General features: G+C 40.9%; 3 protein-coding genes across 5 annotated transcripts in view; 2 read left to right on the top strand and 1 right to left on the bottom strand.

Moving 5' to 3' along the window:
• Positions 1-2,216, top strand: part of LOC110984449 (alpha-1,3-mannosyl-glycoprotein 4-beta-N-acetylglucosaminyltransferase C-like) — a 13,016-nt gene extending 10,800 nt beyond the window's left edge. For all 3 annotated transcript variants that reach the window (XM_022244673.2, XM_022244665.2, XM_087135848.1), the window contains one exon: positions 311-2,216. In XM_022244673.2, the coding sequence (XP_022100365.2) occupies positions 311-1,032 (722 nt within the window). In that variant the 3' untranslated portion in view covers positions 1,033-2,216. The remainder of the gene's footprint in view (positions 1-310) is intronic.
• LOC110984722 (alpha-1,3-mannosyl-glycoprotein 4-beta-N-acetylglucosaminyltransferase C-like) lies at positions 1,124-9,992 on the bottom strand. Its single transcript, XM_022245170.2, has 5 exons — positions 9,739-9,992; positions 8,048-8,178; positions 6,833-6,918; positions 6,053-6,155; positions 1,124-5,639 (listed from the first exon to the last, which is right to left on the bottom strand). The coding sequence occupies exons 2-5, from the start codon at positions 8,154-8,156 to the stop codon at positions 4,999-5,001; spliced, it is 939 nt and encodes a 312-aa protein (XP_022100862.2). The 5' UTR covers positions 8,157-8,178; positions 9,739-9,992; the 3' UTR covers positions 1,124-4,998.
• LOC110984711 (alpha-1,6-mannosyl-glycoprotein 4-beta-N-acetylglucosaminyltransferase-like) lies at positions 9,769-18,769 on the top strand. The gene is made up of 5 exons (XM_022245158.2): positions 9,769-9,788; positions 13,432-13,580; positions 15,407-15,513; positions 16,502-16,616; positions 17,326-18,769. Exons 2-5 carry the CDS (start codon positions 13,466-13,468, stop codon positions 18,108-18,110), a joined length of 1,122 nt encoding a protein of 373 aa, XP_022100850.1. The 5' UTR covers positions 9,769-9,788; positions 13,432-13,465; the 3' UTR covers positions 18,111-18,769.

Here is an 18,769-nt window from a genome sequence, read left to right as displayed (position 1 = left end):
TATGATTTCTGTGAAATAATTCTTCAGATTTTGATTGATAGTTGATTTTAAATATTTTCTAGTGCTAGTTCCAGTTCTTTAGTTCCACTGTACATAGAATACATTCCATGTCTGTCATCCAATCCCTTGACGCACTGAAAATGCCGCAAAAATTTGTAACATTTAATATTGTATACTGATTAACCAGTCGTGGGAGGAATCAGTTGTTCTTTTTAAACCAATATGAGTGGTCTTCTGTGTCGTCCAGGGGACTGCTGCCTGAAAAGTGACTCTTGAAAAGCTTTCTTATTTCCTTCATTTTTATACCCAGGCTTTCTGACGATAGGTGTGACTACAGCGGAAAGAAAGAATACCAGCTACTTGGACCAGACTTTGAGAGCCCTCATCAAACACACCAACGACACCGAAAGGTCGCAGATGCGGATCGTGGTGTTTGCGTGCGACTACCACGAACGAGGTCGAAAGGAGGCTTTGAAAGTGGTAGGCAATTACTCCGAGCACATTCAGAGCGGCCTCTTGCAACTCATCATAGCACCGAGGTCTTTCTACCCCTCCTTCTCGAACCTGAAGCATACCTATGACGATTCAGAGGAGCGAGTGCAGTGGCGCTCCAAGGAAAATATCGACAGCGTCTTCTTATTCGCCTACTGTGCCGGTATGTCCCATTACTTCCTTGAGATGGACGACGATCTGGAAGTATCCCGTCCAGGATACTTGCAGATAATCCGGGACTTCATCAAACGTCACTCCGAGGACAAGTGGGTGTTGATGGACATCGGTTCCACTGGCTCTGGCAAGCTGTTCCGTGACAAGGACCTCCTGCCTTTGGCCCGGTTCTTGGTGCAGTTCTATCAGGAACAGCCAGTGGATTACCTCTTCCTTTACTTCAAGGAACTTGGCGGTCACAAGAAACGCTTGGCGATCAAACCTACCCTGTTCAAACACTTGGGAGTGGTATCCACGCTGGACTTAAAAAACACAAAGAAGGAACACAGAAAAGCAAAGGCCAGGACCTATGTGAAAAAGGTCTAATAACTAGCTGCATAAAATATGATACCAGTGGCGTATTCAGGTTTTGGTGGGGGGGGAATTCAAAAGCAAATAACCTTTCGGGCTCATTCACTTTGGTAATAGGGGGGAGAAATATACCCCATTTATTTTGATAAATGCCCATACAGTTTCGTTTCTTTCCTACTCACCTAAGACGTAATTTTCACTTTAAAAAAAAAATAAAAATCACAAAATTCAAAAATAAAAGTTGTATAGATAGCCATTCAACCCATTCTCCTTGGTCTTCACAAGCCACCATATAACTCTCCGTAACTGCCTATGTGTGAATTGAAGTGACCGCGCGGCCATCTTAGGATATTCAATACAATAGTGCCTCGAGCTTCGGTCCATTTACTAAGTGTATTAATGCACGGCGCCAAAGCCGGTGACTTGGAAGCTGCCCGTGCATTGAATAGCCTAAGATCGCGCACAGTCACTTCGATTCGCAGAGCAGAGCTGCTCTTGGCCGCGGTTTAAAAAAGTGCAATATACATGCACTACAAGGAGATTCGTCCCTGTAGCAGATTAGATTTTGGAGGGGGTTAAATTGGTCAATTAATTATGTCTTAATCAAAGGTCAAACTTAGGGGACTAACTCTCTTCTGCTAATTAGGCTGAAGACACTGAAAATTCTGTCTCTTTGTAACAAAATTTACACCACATGCTTTCGATATTGTCATATTTGCATTGTTCCGTCCTCTGGGCAGATCAAATTTTGGAGGAGGCTAAATCGGTAAACTAGTTATGTCTCGATTAAAGGTCTCATGGGGGAATCCCTCTCTTCTGCTTACATAGTGCAATACGTATTAAACGTGGCTGAAAATACTGCCTCTTTAAATCAAAATGTACACGACACACTTTCAGTATTGTCAAATTTTACTTCATATTTGGAAGCGTAGAAAGGGGTTCCCCAAATGCGCCGGTTCACCTCCAAAATTTAATCTGCCTTGAGGACTAACGAATGAAAATAGGAAATAAAATTGGACAATATCTAAAGCATGTGGTGTACACTGTATGTGGTGTACTGCCGTTCCAGTGTCAGGTTATCAGGTTAAACTTACATTAATTTATTTGTAAGAGGGACTTTCAACTTCTTTCAGGCAGCACACTTACGTACATTTCAGAAGTCCAAATAAAGGTTTTTTTGGAAAATTTTAAAAAACAAATGTTGGGATCCTGAACCTCTTCTGCCTCTGTCTTGCTTCATGCCTTGCTCAATTTCTACCGTCATGAGCCACACATTATCTACCGGGCAGACCCTTTTCCCCACCGGACATTATTAATATGACATTGATATGTTGGTTAGTTCTTGGTGTTTCTTGATCACCACTAGAATGAACTAACCCTCTTCCCCCGAGAGCATTCTCAACAAGAGCACTTTTCTCTAGTTTTTTTCATTATTTCATTTTAGAAAACATACGTGTCTATAATAGTACAGTGGCAACAATAATTGCATGGATTCCCAAAATCATAACGGTTGTTCGTGGATTTAAATGTGAATGTGTACAAGGTAGACATTTGGAGATGTACATGTACATGTGGGTTCAGACATAACAGTCATGTTTCATCTCTTTCATTAATCTCTTAAGCACTGTCATGCAGTGTAAAAGCATTTTATAAAGTAACATTTTGTACTCAGACACAGACAAAAATCATTTACTCATATAAACTTTCAAGTAAAATTAGCTGAGTTCACAGACGAAACCAATATCTACAATTCAGCAACCTATAGACAGGTCTTGAGAGTAAACATTTACTATCAAATAGTGTTTCCCAAAGAAATGTGGAAAAAGAGTAACGTTAAAATAAACCTTTTTCGCCTCCATTTGCTCTATAAAGGGCCAAACAAGTTGCTAAAATAGAGCCATGAAGTTATGTTTGTATCAGACAAAACACATGGCAACTAAGGATTACAAATACATGAAATGGTTTAATTGCTGGTTTTATCACCAGGAAATCGTCCAAGGGGTTCACTGGAGTTTCCTTTTGATTACTTGCGAGCTTACACGTCTCGAACTAGCAACCTTTTTTCGAAGGTGTAGATCTCATGTTATTCTCGAATCATGTGTAAGGAGTTAGCTCATGTAAATACGTTTTCGTGTATTATCAAACCCACTGTAACTGCTCTTATGATATTAGCGCTTTATGTTGATACTCCAAATGTTACATTTCTAGGAACGTCTTTTTGGTCCATGTCCGCAATCAAAACCCAAAAAAAATTCAGACAGAGACTCGTTTTATGTTTGAAGTAGCAGCGCTTGCACGCCGGCTGGGGCAGAACCTGAGTCCCTGCAGGTATGAGAATGAACTCTTGGTATTAGGGATGGATACGACGCGACGACTCAGTTTATCAAATCACAGATGTATTTTATTCCTAGTTGATCTCCCAACAGACAACCCCAGACACCATGGGTCCTAGGTCCCCAAAGAATGGTCCGCAGGCCTCGGCCTGAAGCCGCTGAGCAGGCAAAAGTTGACGGAATCTATCTCAGGCGGAAGGTCAGACCCTTTGTTCATAAAGCGTCGGCCATAGAAGAGGAGCGTGCACTGAACACTGCCGCGAGCTCGGCAAAACGAGCAGGGAATGGCGTATCCAAACGCGCGGTATAAATAGTTAAAACAGACAATACCCCTTTAATCATCTTGAAGCTACCCTGTAATTAAATCCAGAATTCGACAAAGACTAAACCAAAAGTATCTTTGGGAATCCCAGCCATCAAAGAAACCAGAACTGTTTCCAAAATAGAGCCTGAAAGCATTCATGGAGCGAGCTGTCGGAACCCTTGCGCGGTCTGCCTTTAGGGATTTTACATTGGGCCGTCCTATCACATTCGATAATTTTCAGAAAAATAATTCCTTACCGAAACCACTCCATGAAACACTCATTATGGAATTTTACCTTTGTCTTCCTCAAGTAATATATTGGGAAAGTCACCTGGAGATGTGTTACAAAACGAAATAACGACCTTTCACGTCCAGCGATATCGTACCCAGGTCTCCTTGTTCATACGCGTTTGTTTTCACTCGGCGTGCTATCTTGAGAACGAGATTGTACAACCTTGCAAAGATTTACATACCTGCTGTCGATTCCTTTGAGTTGACATCACGCAGTGTTGTCAACAAAGGTTGGATAAAATATTAGAATAATATAATAATAATTAGAATATTAGAAGTAGAATATTGCTTTATGTTCATTACCTTATAAATTATCCAAATGTGTAAAACATTTTGATCTGTTTTTATTTCGGCTTTTACCAACAGGCTACCGAAAAATTTCAAACTGTAAATACATGATTGTGTTCATTTGCGTACAAGACTGCCGCATTGCACTGTTCTTCATGTATTTTAGGTTTTCGGAAGTGATGGGTCAATTTTTGGCAAGATATTTCTCTATTAGATCAAGTAATTTCTCAGTTTCAACAAATGATATACATGTATTAGCAAATATTTTTCAAAGTCTTTTTCTGAGTAGGATTTTTTAAGAAGAAAGTGAACAAAAAAAAATTACAAGATGTAAAATCTTTGCGCGTTATTTTTGCTATCCAAGGGGGTTCCGGAAGTGCGCCATCAGGGGTCAACTTTTAGGCTCTATAGCACTGTATCTCTTTAATACAGATCAGTGTTCTAAAGGCGTAGGAACACAATCATCTAAGTTTGAAAGTAATCAGATATGTTGCTATGCAACAATATAAACATAAAGGAAAAATGTTGAGGGCGTGCTCCACTTAAGATTAAACACGGGTACCTCCCCACATTTTTATGCAATTTCCATTTCTATTTTGGGAGTAAGATGACACATCGTCATTCAATAATTGGAACCCCTTCATCAGATCCACTTATCAGATTTACCTATTACCCGTACATTTGCCCCTTTGAGAAATTCTGATTGACCTGTGTCAGTAAGCATGTGTCACATCCAAAAAGAGTGTATCGATGAAGCGTACAATGCTAAAGTTTCCGCAGTGGTTCAAAAAGGGGCGGCCTACGCATGGCTGGATATTTCTGAGCGTTCAGCTTCTTGAAAAAATCGTACACCTTGTCGACGGGAAGTTTCGCGCCAAATTCAACCAAGAGGTACTTGAGTTGTGCTTCATCCCGTCCCCCTAGGCGGATCAGGTTGCCTGTTGTTGGCCTGAGACCGAACTCGAGGGTCACCCAATACCTGGAACCCCGAGACTTGATGAAGTCTCGAATAGCAGCGGCGTAGCCGGAAACCGCCTGAACGCGGCCGTCCAGTTGCAAGTAGTAGTTGGACATGTTGCTACTGTAGGCAATGAGGAAGGCGTTGTCCCTATTCTCTATTGCCTGCCCGTCGCCGGCGCCCTGTGTCGCAGTGCGACCCAAGTGGAACGCAAACGACTGCGGGATCTGGATAAGCTGTAGCATGCCGGTGCGGAGGGGCTCTGTAAAGTTGGCCACGACGGCCCGCACCGCTTGCCGGGAACCCTGGTCCAAATCACGGGCGAAGACGACGATAGTCAGCCATGTCCTTTCGGCGACCGTAGTGCTCTTTATAAGAGATTCCAAAGTCAGTCGAAGGTTACTTTCACCGCTTGCACGAGAAACAGGGATCCCAATTGTTAGAAAGCCTGTGGAAAATAAGCAAAATGACCCAAACTTAAGCTTGTTAGATTTCTGGGTAATTAATAACACATGAAACGTCATTAACATTAGAAAAAAAGTGTCTTGTCACCACTTAGTGGGAAATTGGAATGCAGTTGAATTTTCTCTCGAAGGTAGGTACGTTCTTTTTGTTGACATTGTATAAAAATGTTAAAAAAAAATTTCTCTCACCACAGTCATACATAGACCAATTCCACTTTTGTGTTCTTTCAATAATTGGCCTGTTACAAAGATTCATCCCATTATTGCCAGTTAGTCATATCGTTGCTGTGTGTTTCAAAAATCTTTTCCTTGTAGGCGTCTTTATGTGTTTCACTGGCACTTCGTAATGTCTAAGTTGACGTCGTTGTCGGTGGGGGGGGTAGACTATTGGAGATACCTTTGTTCTTTCGACTGTGCCCCAGCACGAGAGCTCCTTCACGATCAATGTGCTTGAGATCGCTACGTCTCACCTTGGAAGGTGCGGTAGTCGTCACTAATCTCTGCATTTCCGAAAAATGAGGGAGAAAATAGTGATTTAGGGCATGAAACCGAAGAACACCACAGTATGACCATGCCCACGGGCAAGCATGGTCAATGTGGTGCATGAAGGAACGGATGGTGGTGGCAACATCATGCTGTAGGGGTCTTATGCACTAGTGGTTGGGAGCATGTGAGAAAGATGGCACCAAGAAGGCAGACTACTCCGAAATTCTACAAGGGAACCTAAAGCAGTCCGTTCGAAGGCTGAACCTGGGACGTCACTACACCCTCCAACGTGACAACGACCGGAAGCCTACTTTCTTGTTGGTTGCTGGATGGCTTCAGCAGAACAAAGCTGGTGTTTTTGGGTGGGCAGCTTAAAGCTCAGACTTAAATCCAAAGGAGGATTTGTGGACGAAATTGAAAAAGCAAGTGCTTAAGAGGAAACCCACCACTGGACTGAACTCCACCAATAATATTAGGAAAATGGGTTAGAATCCCTTCTGAGTGTTGAAAGAAGCTGATGGTCATCCGGCTAGAATGACTGCAGCTACAAAGATTAAAGGCAATGCAACAAAGTATTAGCCAACACAAGGGTGTAGTTTGTAAACTGTTGAGCAAAGCTATATGCTTATTAATTAAAAAATATGACGCAGGGGCACAGAAAGGACGATCTAGCAAACACTGTGCATTTTACCTCTGTTTGAGTGTTGCGTGGTCTCTCCTCGGCATTTCGATTGGTCTTCGTGTTGCGTAGTCTCTGCTCAGTGTTTCGATTTGTCTCTGCACAACATGCGTGATGCATCGCCAAGTTGTTTAGCAGAAAATGGGTGAAAGAATCGCAGTAAAAGCAAATATATGGCAAATCTGTCGGCTACGTTTATTTTAGCTTATGAGAAGACATTACATGTTATTTGCAGTAAAAAGTTACTAGTGACCTTTCCTGTAGGTACATAATGCATGTATACGACACAGCTACATAGAGTATTGTGCCCCATCTCTTTAGTCGTGTAGCATTAACATTCAACAAAAAAATATTGGGATGTTTACTGTACGTTACTGCATCGGTTTAAATTTTTATCATGTAAAAGTATATATTTGCCCCTTTTTTTCCATCGGTATTCATTTTGTTCATCCACTGGCTCAGGGTGGTCCTTGGCTGATAAAATGTAGAGTAAGCTAATTGGGAGATAGAATTGGATTTGGTTTACTTCAGCGTTTTTTGTTTTTTTATTGTGATGTTCTTCTTTTTTTAGTCCATTCTTTTGGAATTAACTGTAACACTGTTGAATCAGAGTACATATACTTACAAAGTTCATATCCTTTATTTACAAATAAAACTATAATCATTTCAAAATACAACCTCTGGAAGGACAAGCAGCTCAAAGAAAAAAAACTGACCTTTGCCATTATTTAATTTATAAATTGATTTCATGAATAACTTCGGGCGAAACCTCTTCTGTTATGCCCAGACTACATGTAATCATATATTACACCTTAAGAAAGGATTGTGCTCGCCCAGCATGATTGATTTGCCGAATCCTCCGTGGACTGTTAAAAATTATAGTACCTTTGTGCAACGATGCATGGAAGTTTTGCTCGAGCAGGTGGTTTTTTTTAGTTGCTCTATTTTTTCTGAATTATTATAATTATATGCTAATTTTTCTCCTAAAGATCCATCAATTTATTATTATCTCAACAACGCATGGAATGATGTTCGTTGCAGGACAGGTCTTCTTTACATTATGTTTTTCTGAATTAATGTGTAATTATGCTCGTCTCTTGCTTGGAGGTCCCTCGACATAATTTATTACTATTACTCATGTATAATGGCTTCTGTTTAAACTCTCAGTTCTTTTATGTAGTGTCAAATCTGGTCGGGATCTACTTTGTCAACTGCAATTCGACTTACCGGTATAGGTTTCATCTAGGATGTAGGCGATTGTGGTGAAGACTCCCATGATGCTTAGCGCTGCTGCCAAGAGGAGCAACATAAAACAGCTTTGCGACCGCAGGCGCATTTTGATCGATTCCCGGCTTCAACTGTGAGTGCCGAGTAATTGGAGAAAAAGCATGCTTCAACAGGCCATTTGGGAGTTATATTTGAATAAAATCTGGTACACCGAGTTCTTTAAATTCACGTGAACATAACTCGAATTCTCCATACTAAAACCACTGTTGCTGTACCTCGTGAATTGGGGTAAGCTTTTGCTCAGTTACAAAAGAGACGCCTTGCAACAAGACACTGTTCTCAATGGATAAGAACACCACAGAGGAACCAGTCCATTCCAGAGATGGTGGTCGCTATGCAAAAGCTTGCCCCGAATCACGAGGTATAGCAACAGTGTCGTTAGTCTGGGGAATTCAAATTGTTACGTTTATGTGCAATCAGTGTACCAGATTTTATTCACATTTAACTTCAAGTGGTTTATTAGCAGGGATTCAGAATATTCGGAATTTCGTTTCACTTTTGGTAATCTAAGCAACATACTACCATCCATTTCCCCAATGCAAGAGGACTTTTTGAATGAATATTAAGATTGTTGTTGTGGCTGGCAGCATACCAACTTAAAACAAACACTAATGGTAAATCGGGGGTCAACATTTTTATGCGGGGGGGTGTTATTTGAAGAACTTTACAGATAAAAAAATTTTACTATGATGAGTAAACCTATATGCCCCAAAGTGTTGGGGCTTACCTTTATTTGGGGTGCAGTGTGGTCCCGACCAAAAATATCGAATATTTTCAGGAATCGTGAGGTGGCAGTATCCGCCAAGATCACGTACTTAAACTGGGAGGAATTTCTCCTGTCATCTCAAAACATTTCCGGAACTAGCCGAACATTCCCGGACCCACTTTCAGTTTAGGATATATATTGGCGAATGTGGTGCATGTATAAACTTTCCATGGCTTGCATTACAATTGAATACCTTCCAAGTTTTGCTGGTATTGTCTGCACACACTGAATCCCACTTCTAAAAATAGCAGGGCCCTGACACGTGGCGTTTGTATTTATTCATAGGACAATGGCCACTTGTTAGTACAGCAGGCAACCAGCCAGAGAGCCATCTTTCATCATCATGGTAGTATAATCGAGTCGTGCACAGAGTTGACCTATCCTTTTAATTTTGATCATTATATTACTTGTAGGGGTTGAGATCATGTCCATCTTTCACTGAAATTCCAACTCCCTGGGACGAAAGCTTTTCAGACTGCCTTTCTCGTCTTCAGAACAGATACAAAATACACTTGATCCAAAACACATTACCTCAAACTTAAACCGATATGAAACAATCACTTCTTTCGGTGTGTTTTTGTATACTCTGAAGCAATCATTGATTTTTTATCAAGCAAATCTTATGGTAGTCAGATTTTAAAAACTTAACATTAGCCAGAAAAAGAACCTTTCAGCATGAACATGTATTCATCAAAAGATTACATTGATGGTATTTATTTCTTTCCTTGAATTACAGATGTTTTTAATTCCAAAAGAGAAGTTGGCATGGGGAGGACTTTGGAACAAAATACACCTGTACGGTTCCCATTACTAGGTATTTGGAGACGCTCTAACATTTTGCATCGCTATAGGCACAGAATCTTACCTTAAACGTGCTACCGAAGTACTTCGACGTGGACTCCCTTTTGTGTGCAAGTATTACTATATTTCTATACTGAACTGATTCAATTACGTGCAGGCACACCAACAGTCGAATTGTAGTGCCTTGCTCAACACTGATCAGTGGCACTGCGTATAAAAACGCGTAGAGTGGAAGCCATTACCGATTCGGGTCAGTGAGTTACATTCAGAAGCGATGCCCTCCCCTCTGCTAAACACAAATCATATTTCATAACAAACAGGTTGCTGTTGATCACACAGGAAGGATTCTAGTCCGGCAATTTCTTCACATTTTCTCAATTTAATAATGCATTAATTATAAGATGCAGTTTATCGGAAAATAAATTATCTTTTGGGGAGTTTTGGCGCACCCTTAATTCCTTTTAACAGAAGTTGCACTCCCAGTAGAGTGTACGTAACAACTTGTGACACTTTCCATTAAAGGTAAGATCTTTAATCTTTAATTGCGTTGGCAGTCATGGTGATGGAGTTCTGAATTTGAGAACGAGGGTTTAAACAAAGGTTTGTTGTGAACAGACTTGGTGTTCTGGTATGAGCAATAGGCCGAATAAAAAGAAAGTTTTCCAAACTGAAATGCATTCTTTAAATAAGTTATTCCAAAATGATGCCTGCTGTATACTTGAAAATAGTATTTTTATTTATACAGTGTGGTTCCTAGACTACTTTGGTTCCTCATTTGGAGACGAAAATTAATGGCAAGACATCCAATGATGTCAGTGATAAAGCAATAAAATCTCATTCACCTATTAAAGAGGGACTCAGGACTCAACACAGAAAACTATTGTATATAGTCAGTCTCTAACAATGCTCAGTATTGTACCACGCAAAGCACATTACTATAATATTCGCTTTTTGGAGCATTAAACGCCTCCCCTCTCAAAAACATAGGTTTCTTCATTGAATTCTAAATGTTTTCATCTATAGAAGGCCAGATCTGCGGTCGTCGCAACTGTATAAACAAACTTAACGCGTCCCCGTGATGATTAAATCTTAGATACGCCTTTGCATCTTTATGTCACGTGTTCAGTGTTTAATGGATGTATTAACACCAGGATCCTGGAACTCTTGAATTTAAACTTGAATAATCTTTCCTTGGCTTTTCAACTTTGTCCGAAGAAATCAACAACGTCCGCATCTGAAACTGTTTCGTTTAGGGGCTGGCTCATAAGTTATTTTGGGGATGTACAACAAAAAATATGACCAAGAAAAAAATGGAAACATTTGTCTGCACTTGACTTATTTTCTGGAGTGGTATATCAAACACAAGAATATTAAAGAATGATGGCATCGTCTTGTAAAAAAATGGAAAGAAAACTTAGAATAACATTAGGCCTATATATTTACAATAATATTTCTTGTACAACTTACAAGAACAAGTTACTTTCTTAAGTTTCAAGGGTATGGTCATCAAGGCAGAAGTGAATGTAGGAGGAATTTTGATATGATCCATTTTCCAATATTTTCGCCGCACATATGAGAAACAGCGGCTGCATCTATAGATTTCCTAAAGACAGACATAGAATATCCATCTTTTATCACATGATTAAACGTATAGTTGCAATCAACTCTCTAAATGCAAAAGAATAAACAATCACTCTTAAAAGAGTGAGTCCCTCATAATCCATCTCAAAGAGTAAAAAAAACACGCTAAAAGAGTAAAAAACCTCTCTAAAAGAGTAAAAAAAAACAACCACAAACCGAGTTTTTACTCTTTTAGAATTGTTTTCACTCGTTGAGAATGGTTTTCACTCTTTGAGAGTAGGTTTCAATCTTATAGTGTGATTTCCACTTTTTTAGAGTGGTTTTTACTCTTTTAGAATGGCTTTCACTCTTAGAGAATAGCTTTCACTCTTTGAGAGTGGCTTTCACTCTTATAGAATGGTTGTCAATCTTTAATTTGGAGTGATTTTAAATTATTTGGTTTTCACTCTTTGAGAGTGGCTTTCACTCTTTGAGAGTGATTTTCACTCTTATAGTGTGATTTTCACTGTTTCAGAGTGATTTTTGTTAGAATGGTTTCACTCTTTGAGACTGGTTGTCACTCTTTTGGATTGAACTTATGAGGGATTCACTTTTTTTAGAGTGATTTTTCACTCTTTTTGCCTTTAGAAGGAATAAAAACCCCTATCCCAGTCGCACTGCGCTTTAAAAAAAAATGGCGTCTGCATCGTGCAGAAATTGAATTCAGAAACACACATTCACACCAATAATTTCTTCATTGCGCAGATACAAATATTACAAGGCCACTTGTCGTAGCGTCATACATTTCCATGTGTCTTTCACATGTAACGCTTAGCCTGCAAAGACGAACAACGATGTTTACCCGTGCAAAATGAAACGTACCCGGTTTTGAATCAGTTGTTTCATTGTCAGTGCGTCCTTGACCGCAGACTGGTACCTTTTCGGTGAGTGGAAAAGGGGCCATTACATGCTCACGAGGAGGAAATAAAGCACAAACTATGTCTGAACCACTGTAGACTGTATTCATGTGTCAGCCATCTTTAATAAATTGAAAATGAGATTTTTTAAAAACTGATTCCATGTACCTGACAGTAGCGGCGAAATACAAATACAAATTTAGGTTACATTTTGTTTAGAATAATTCCAAATTTGTGATAAGTGACGTTTGCAAACGCAGGGAGTGAGGTTTGGAACCCAAAATAGTTTCGTACCATCCCATTTAACAGATTTCATTGAATATGAAATATTCCGAGGCAAAATAACATATGGCTTCCCCATTTATACTGGGTATTTGAGGCAAATTGAATTTTTCAGCCATGATATGTAATTAAATGATACTACAAAGGCAGACAAATTCAACCGTCTCGAATTATGTCGAAAAACACAGAGTCCTGTTCCTTCAAAACTGGATGACTTTATTGCGATCAGTTCAATATTTTTAATATTTCAAATGCACGGATGCTTCGTAATGTCAAGTACTTCATTTTACGGACTCAATGATCGTTGTCACAGTCTACATGAATCAACATCCTAAATGAATTCATTAACTCAGAAATCTTGTTCAACTATAACAAATGCACTACCCGAAGTACGCAAGCCAGGCCGACTTCGAATCTCTGATTTGCATATTAGACATCATTTGATCACGAAATGGGATACATTGTCATGTAGTATTTTAGTAGAGCTACTTAATTTGAGCAAGGGCGGACCTAAAGCCAAATTTTCAGGGGCCAAACTTGTTTGGGGGGACGAAACATTCAGGAATATTTTCATTGAATTTTTTATATCCTTTCGGGGAGCTGAGGCAACATTTGGTGGCTTTTTATTCACTTTGCTGAATAAAAGGAGAAGGAGAAACCCCTAATCTCCGCTCTCCCATTTATAAAAAAACCTTTGGCTCCTTTATTTCGGGGCATAACACCCGTTCCCAACACCAACCCCCACCCCGCCCGCGATGCCCATGATACACCGGTTTTAATATTTATACCGCGGTTCTGGTAAAACCATGTTGATTCCTTTGTTGATTTGGAGCTCACGGCTAGCCATAAATTTACTTACCACCATGTTCGCAAAATTTGTGCTTGTGACGTGCAAAAGAAAGGGGTGTGCAGGCGGGGGTGTACCGTCCGTTCGTTTTGTCATACATTTTAATTGAATAACTACTGCAGTCATTTTTCGTGTTTATTTTAAATTCTAGGTTTTCTCCAGGCACACAGGTATCCACATTAACGATGTTTCGACGACGCCACTGGAAGCGAATGCTAGCTTACTTGACGGCAACGACATTTCTGTTGACGTTCATAGGCCTGCTTGTACAGCATGTTCGATATACGACCAGACAGAAAAGTGAGTTAACCGTATCCTTATTTCCTGTGAACAACAGTCACGCGTCATAGTTTTAAAGGGCCCCTGTAGTGCAATATTTGATGTGGTTCTGACGACTTTTCCGTTGTGTCCCATTTAACCCAACTTTTAATTTTATTGTCTCACTTCAAAGGCACCTGGGACCCTTTGGTAGTCATGCTGGTAAATGCCATTCTAAAATTAAAAAGCACTTATTTTGACCTCGTCGGCCAAGTGTAAATTCCATGGTGAATATTTCTCTATACCTGTGGTTGTTTTGAATTATCTGTGTTTTAGTATAGTAAAGTACATCACACGAAACAGCTGTAAAGGATGTTCATGTTGCGCCTTCCACTCAGAGTACAGCTGTAATGATCGTTTGGGAGTGTACAGCCAGTCGAATTTGGGGTCAAGAAATTCCAAGTGTCTGTACTGAGCGCTTCGAGGGTGGCTCATTTTCTTCTCCCGTGATTCTGGACCCGTTCCCGCGCGCGATTTTTTTCCTTACCACATATTCGCTATGGTCCCTTACAGTTAAGTTGTGCGCAAAATGGTCATACATGATGCATGAGGTTCAAATGTCAAAAGATACAAAATCGGCATCTCAATTTCGCGCATTGTGTACGTGCATGGTTTGAGTAGGCTACATGTATTCTGTACCTGTACACATGCTCTTTACCAGGCAAGATATGGGACGGAGGGGTCCCCCCTTACCTGTCCAATCCCTATACACAATCTAGACTATTGTTACCTAACACATCCCCCCTAGAAGTCTGTAAAGAATTGCTGAGATTCTGATCAAATAATGACCAACACAAAGGCGGGGAGGTCTCTCCGTCTCATATCTTGCTTCAAATGACATGCTCGCGCATTGCGTGGGTTTACATCAGCGAATATCGTGCATCATAGTGATGAAGTCCTCGGTGCCCACACTGGCATTTAGACCCATTGTCAGGGGCGGGTCCAGGGCGCCTGGGGGGCATGCCCACTTTTTCACCCCAAAAATGAATAAAAATAAATTGATTGATTTAAAACAGAAGAAGAATAGGGATGGATTCCATGCTTTACGGGCTTCACGCTCACGGGCATTTTACCGTTGCTGCTTGCGTTCACACTCACTCCCTTGGAAAATCCGGGGTCACGCCACCCCCCCCCCGGGAAAAATCCTGGATCCGCCCCTGATTGTCGTCGTAGTTGTGGAATTTAAACTGTATTTTGAATAATGTCTTCAAGTTCCTCCGCGTGCTTGAATGATCACTCCCAAATACCCCCTCGTATTACATCCCGGTCATTAAATGAGATTCCTACGAAAAACATAACTGCTAAATTTAATTTTCAGATTTTTAACACACACGTAGCCCACTTGAACATGAAATAAAGAATTTTGTGGAAAGAGAACTGAGCCCTGCAGTAGTTCTTGTTATTTGGTGCATTTCTTTTGGCCCTGTACAGGCACGTGTACATGACTGTAGGCTTAGGGCTGCTGTTGACGACATCGATGCGCGCTTCAGTTTGTACTTCTTCCTATGATTCATCACACAAGTGTTATTATTTTCCTCACAGAGCTAGGTTTTCGAGTCGACTTTCATGTACACGTACAGTAATCACACAGAACGTACAGTAATCACACAGAGAGAAATTAACATACTTCAGAGTTCGAGCATAAATTTAATTGCGACTAGCCTTTTGAGACTAAAAACTAGTGTATTGACGTCTGGAACATGTAGATTTTCGTTGGCAATGCTTTGAGTCTGCACCTTTTGACGCATTGCCTTCACCAGACGTGTCAAACTCTTCCTTGAGCCTGGTGTCGTTCATTATTTTTGTAGATGAGTTACCTTCGTTATCGGGGATGGATGAAATTATGGCTGGACGGTCAAGAAAAGAGATGCGTAACAGCACGAGGAAGAAGGGGATAGTTACAATAGACAAGAAGGTATCGTAATATGTCATATACATTGGCGTGCACTTGCAGTCTCCTCTCTCTATAGGTACATTCTGTTTCATGAAATCTTTGGCCATGAAGATGTTTCCTTATCGAATTAAAACTCACGGTTACACACTGTATCACTGGACAAGCCTTTGACAACGTTATTTTGATGGGTTTGGGCCATCAGAGCAGATAGTCACTTATAGACTACAATGAAAGGAAGGCTCGATCTGCTTTCTTGGTCTGCAGAAAAGCAAGAAAGTGAACTTGTCCAGAACGGTTAATTGGCTTCTCTGATCTCAGAAAAGCAAATGTGTACTTTTACACCACTGTGACAGTAGACTATTCCAACTAATCTCTCGGAGAGCCGAAAAGTAGAAAAATAACTCTGGTCAATATTCTTGGTCAAATTTTCCAGAAGAAGCGAAGTGGGAAAGTAGATGTCCGTTTCTGGACCGTTAGTGATGACTAAAAAGAAAGTTCGCATTTCTTGAAGCAATAGAGTAGAAAAGTCGAAAAATGCTTTCTGGTAAAACGTTCAATTTGTAAAGTGGAGGACTAAAACATGCACTCTATAATTAATGCAGAATCTACTTTTTTGTATTTTGGCGGAAGAGAAGCAGATGTCCACTTTTGAACCTCCACGAAGGACAAAGCCTTGCCGACATATTAGTAGATTGCTTGACTAATTGGCTGACTGGTTGACTAACTGCCTACCGGCCGTTCGATCAGTCTGTCTGACTGTCATATTGGTCGAGAAATTTCTTCGTGTTTCTTGAGGAATGTCTGTCGAGATTCGGTGATTGACTTGTTGATTTCCTGTCTGTAACCTCTCCCTTCCCGAGTCAAAAATAACTCAGCAAGAGCTCATTTTAAATTCCCTGATTTCAAAAAGTACTATTTTATGTCAGGTTACGATACAAAAACTTCAATAAATCTCTCCCTGAAATTGATGCCCTAGACTGCGTAATTCCCCTTAATCCATTTTCCACAGGAAGAGAATAAGACAGTGTTGACACATCCAGAGCCCACCGAGGCGGGCTGTATGGACCTAGATCACTTGGACAGAGACAAGGCACTAATCCTCGGTCATCGCAGAAAAGACAAAGGTAAAACCTTTCAATGGTCTTTAATTAAGTCTTTGCGCGGAAACTTCAACATGTCTTGGGAACAAGAGGGCATATAGTATCCAGCGAACACCTCTAAGAATCCTCAGCATCACACCTCAGTGACCAGCCTTCAACATCGATGCCTCAGCGCCCCAGCGACTAGAATCTGGCATCCTGGTCTTCGTGCCCATCACCACTAGCATCGCACACGTCAACTAATTTCCCAAACCCCTTGAATGACAGCTTCATCTACTAGTCCGACAGTGCCGTGCGCACTGATCGAGAAGCCGGTTTCAACTTACCGGTTCTTTTCAGAACCACCCATCTTCCTATGGTCCACTACAGATCTGTTCATAGAAAGAAAGGGGTTTCCAAAATTTTCTTTTTCGCAAATTTTATTTGTGTGAAATAATACTTCAAATAATTGACTTAATTTTGAGTAGGCCTATTTAGAAAGGTGCAAACCGATTTAATGTTTTCTCGCACACCTCTTCGATTGGATTGTACATGAATTTTTTGGGGGGTGTCATCCTATCTCTTTACGTATTGCAAATGCCCAAAAGGTTTTAAAGTAAATATTGCAGTAGTATAAGAAATCGAGTGTATTTTTGAACCAATTTGAGTGGTTCTTTGTGTTGTTCAGAGGTCTGCTGCCTGAAAAGTCACCCCGGAAAAGTAATTTATTTTGTTCCTTCCTTTTAACACCCAGGCTTTCTGACGATTGGCGTGACTACAGCCGAAAGAAAGAATGCCAGCTACTTGGACCAGACATTGAGAGCCTTCATAAAAAACGCCAACGACACCGAAAGGTCGCAGATGCGGATCGTCGTGTTTGCGTGCGACTACCACGAACGAGGTCGGAAAGAGGCTTTGAAAGTGGTAGCCAAGTACTCCGAGCACATTCAGAGCGGCCTCTTGCAACTCATCATAGCACCGAGGTCTTTCTACCCCTCCTTCTCGAACCTGAAGCATACCTATGACGATTCAGAGGAGCGAGTGCAGTGGCGCTCCAAGGAAAATATCGACAGCGTCTTCTTATTCGCCTACTGTGCCGGTATGTCCGACTACTTCCTGCAAATGGACGACGATCTGGAAGTATCCAACCCGGGATACTTCCAAATAATCCGGAGTTTTATCAATGATCGCTCCGGGGACAACTGGGTGTTGCTGGACATCGGTTCCACTGGCTCCGGCAAGCTGTTCCGTGACGAAGACGTCCTTCCCATGGCTCGTCTCTTGGTTCAATTCTACCAGGAAGATCCCGTAGATTACCTCTTCGCGTACTTCGGTGCCCTTCGCATTCAGAAGGAACGCTTCGTGGTCCAACCTCCCCTGTTCAAACACTTGGGAGTGGTATCTACGTTGGGTTTAAAAAATAGAATGAGGCAGAAAAAACCCGCCAATGTCGCTGCCATAAAGGCCAATGTTGCTGCCATGAAGGCCAATGCAGCTGCCGCAAAGAGCAAAGCTGAAGCGGCCCAGAGAGCCAAATGACTCAAGAAAGCTAATTAATTTTAGAAACTTTAAGCAGATTTTGTCAGGTGCAACTTGACATTTCTAATCGAGACAAGCCCAGAGATACGTTTAAAATAGAGATGTTGAGGTTGTTATCATGTTGAAGTATCAATTCTAGCGAAAGCGAATGGCTGTAATTGGTAGCGATGTCTCCATAAACGATCAATTAGCAATGGCTATGGGACTATAACTTTTTAAAGCAGGAAGTATAGTGCAGTGCCTGTATTTCATAAACCAGCGAAGTGCAGTTTCCACCACAGGAGGCTCTGTTGCTAGGAACATCAGTGCCTTCTCTTGGTCCCGCTTGAGGCGGATAGACCCCTCAGGTATATGTATATTGCCCAGTATGCGCATGGGTGGCTAACATTTGCAAAAATATTACCCTATAATTGGTGTTGTATTGTACCTAAAAATGTATACTATACGGCTCATTAAAGCTGTATTATTCTTGCTTTTCTCTTCCGAGCGAGTTTTGAAGGAATGTGATGTCATGCAAGGAATAAAGTTGCTTGTTCGTATGGAGGCCTCTTTGCAGTTTAAAAATTGTTCTTTAGTATTGCACTAAAGTGCACATGCAACAGCTTAAAAAGTGAACAAAATCTGAATAAATATTTGGTGACGTGGTCTCACGCATCGCA

Source organism: Acanthaster planci, linkage group LG04 (assembly GCF_054643075.1).
Source record: "Acanthaster planci isolate LZ-2023a linkage group LG04, COTS_SCS, whole genome shotgun sequence".
Classification (NCBI taxonomy): domain Eukaryota; kingdom Metazoa; phylum Echinodermata; class Asteroidea; order Valvatida; family Acanthasteridae; genus Acanthaster; species Acanthaster planci.
The sequence above is the reverse complement of the archived record's forward strand: the minus strand, read 5'-3'. Positions and strand labels throughout refer to the sequence as shown.

Bases quoted from the DNA above. Each gene is read 5' to 3' on its own strand.
- LOC110984722 (XM_022245170.2), bottom strand. From the start codon at position 8,156: ATGCGCCTGCGGTCGCAAAGCTGTTTTATGTTGCTCCTCTTGGCAGCA. The intron at 6,919-8,047 runs GTAAGTCGAATT...CATGTTGTGCAG, and splicing joins CCTAGATGAAACCTATACCG to AGACAAATCGAAACACTGAG. The intron at 6,156-6,832 runs GTAAAATGCACA...TCGGAAATGCAG, and splicing joins CACGCAACACTCAAACAGAG to AGATTAGTGACGACTACCGC.
- LOC110984711 (XM_022245158.2), top strand. From the start codon at position 13,466: ATGTTTCGACGACGCCACTGGAAGCGAATGCTAGCTTACTTGACGGCA. The intron at 15,514-16,501 runs GTATCGTAATAT...CATTTTCCACAG, and splicing joins TAGTTACAATAGACAAGAAG to GAAGAGAATAAGACAGTGTT. The intron at 16,617-17,325 runs GTAAAACCTTTC...TTTAACACCCAG, and splicing joins TCATCGCAGAAAAGACAAAG to GCTTTCTGACGATTGGCGTG.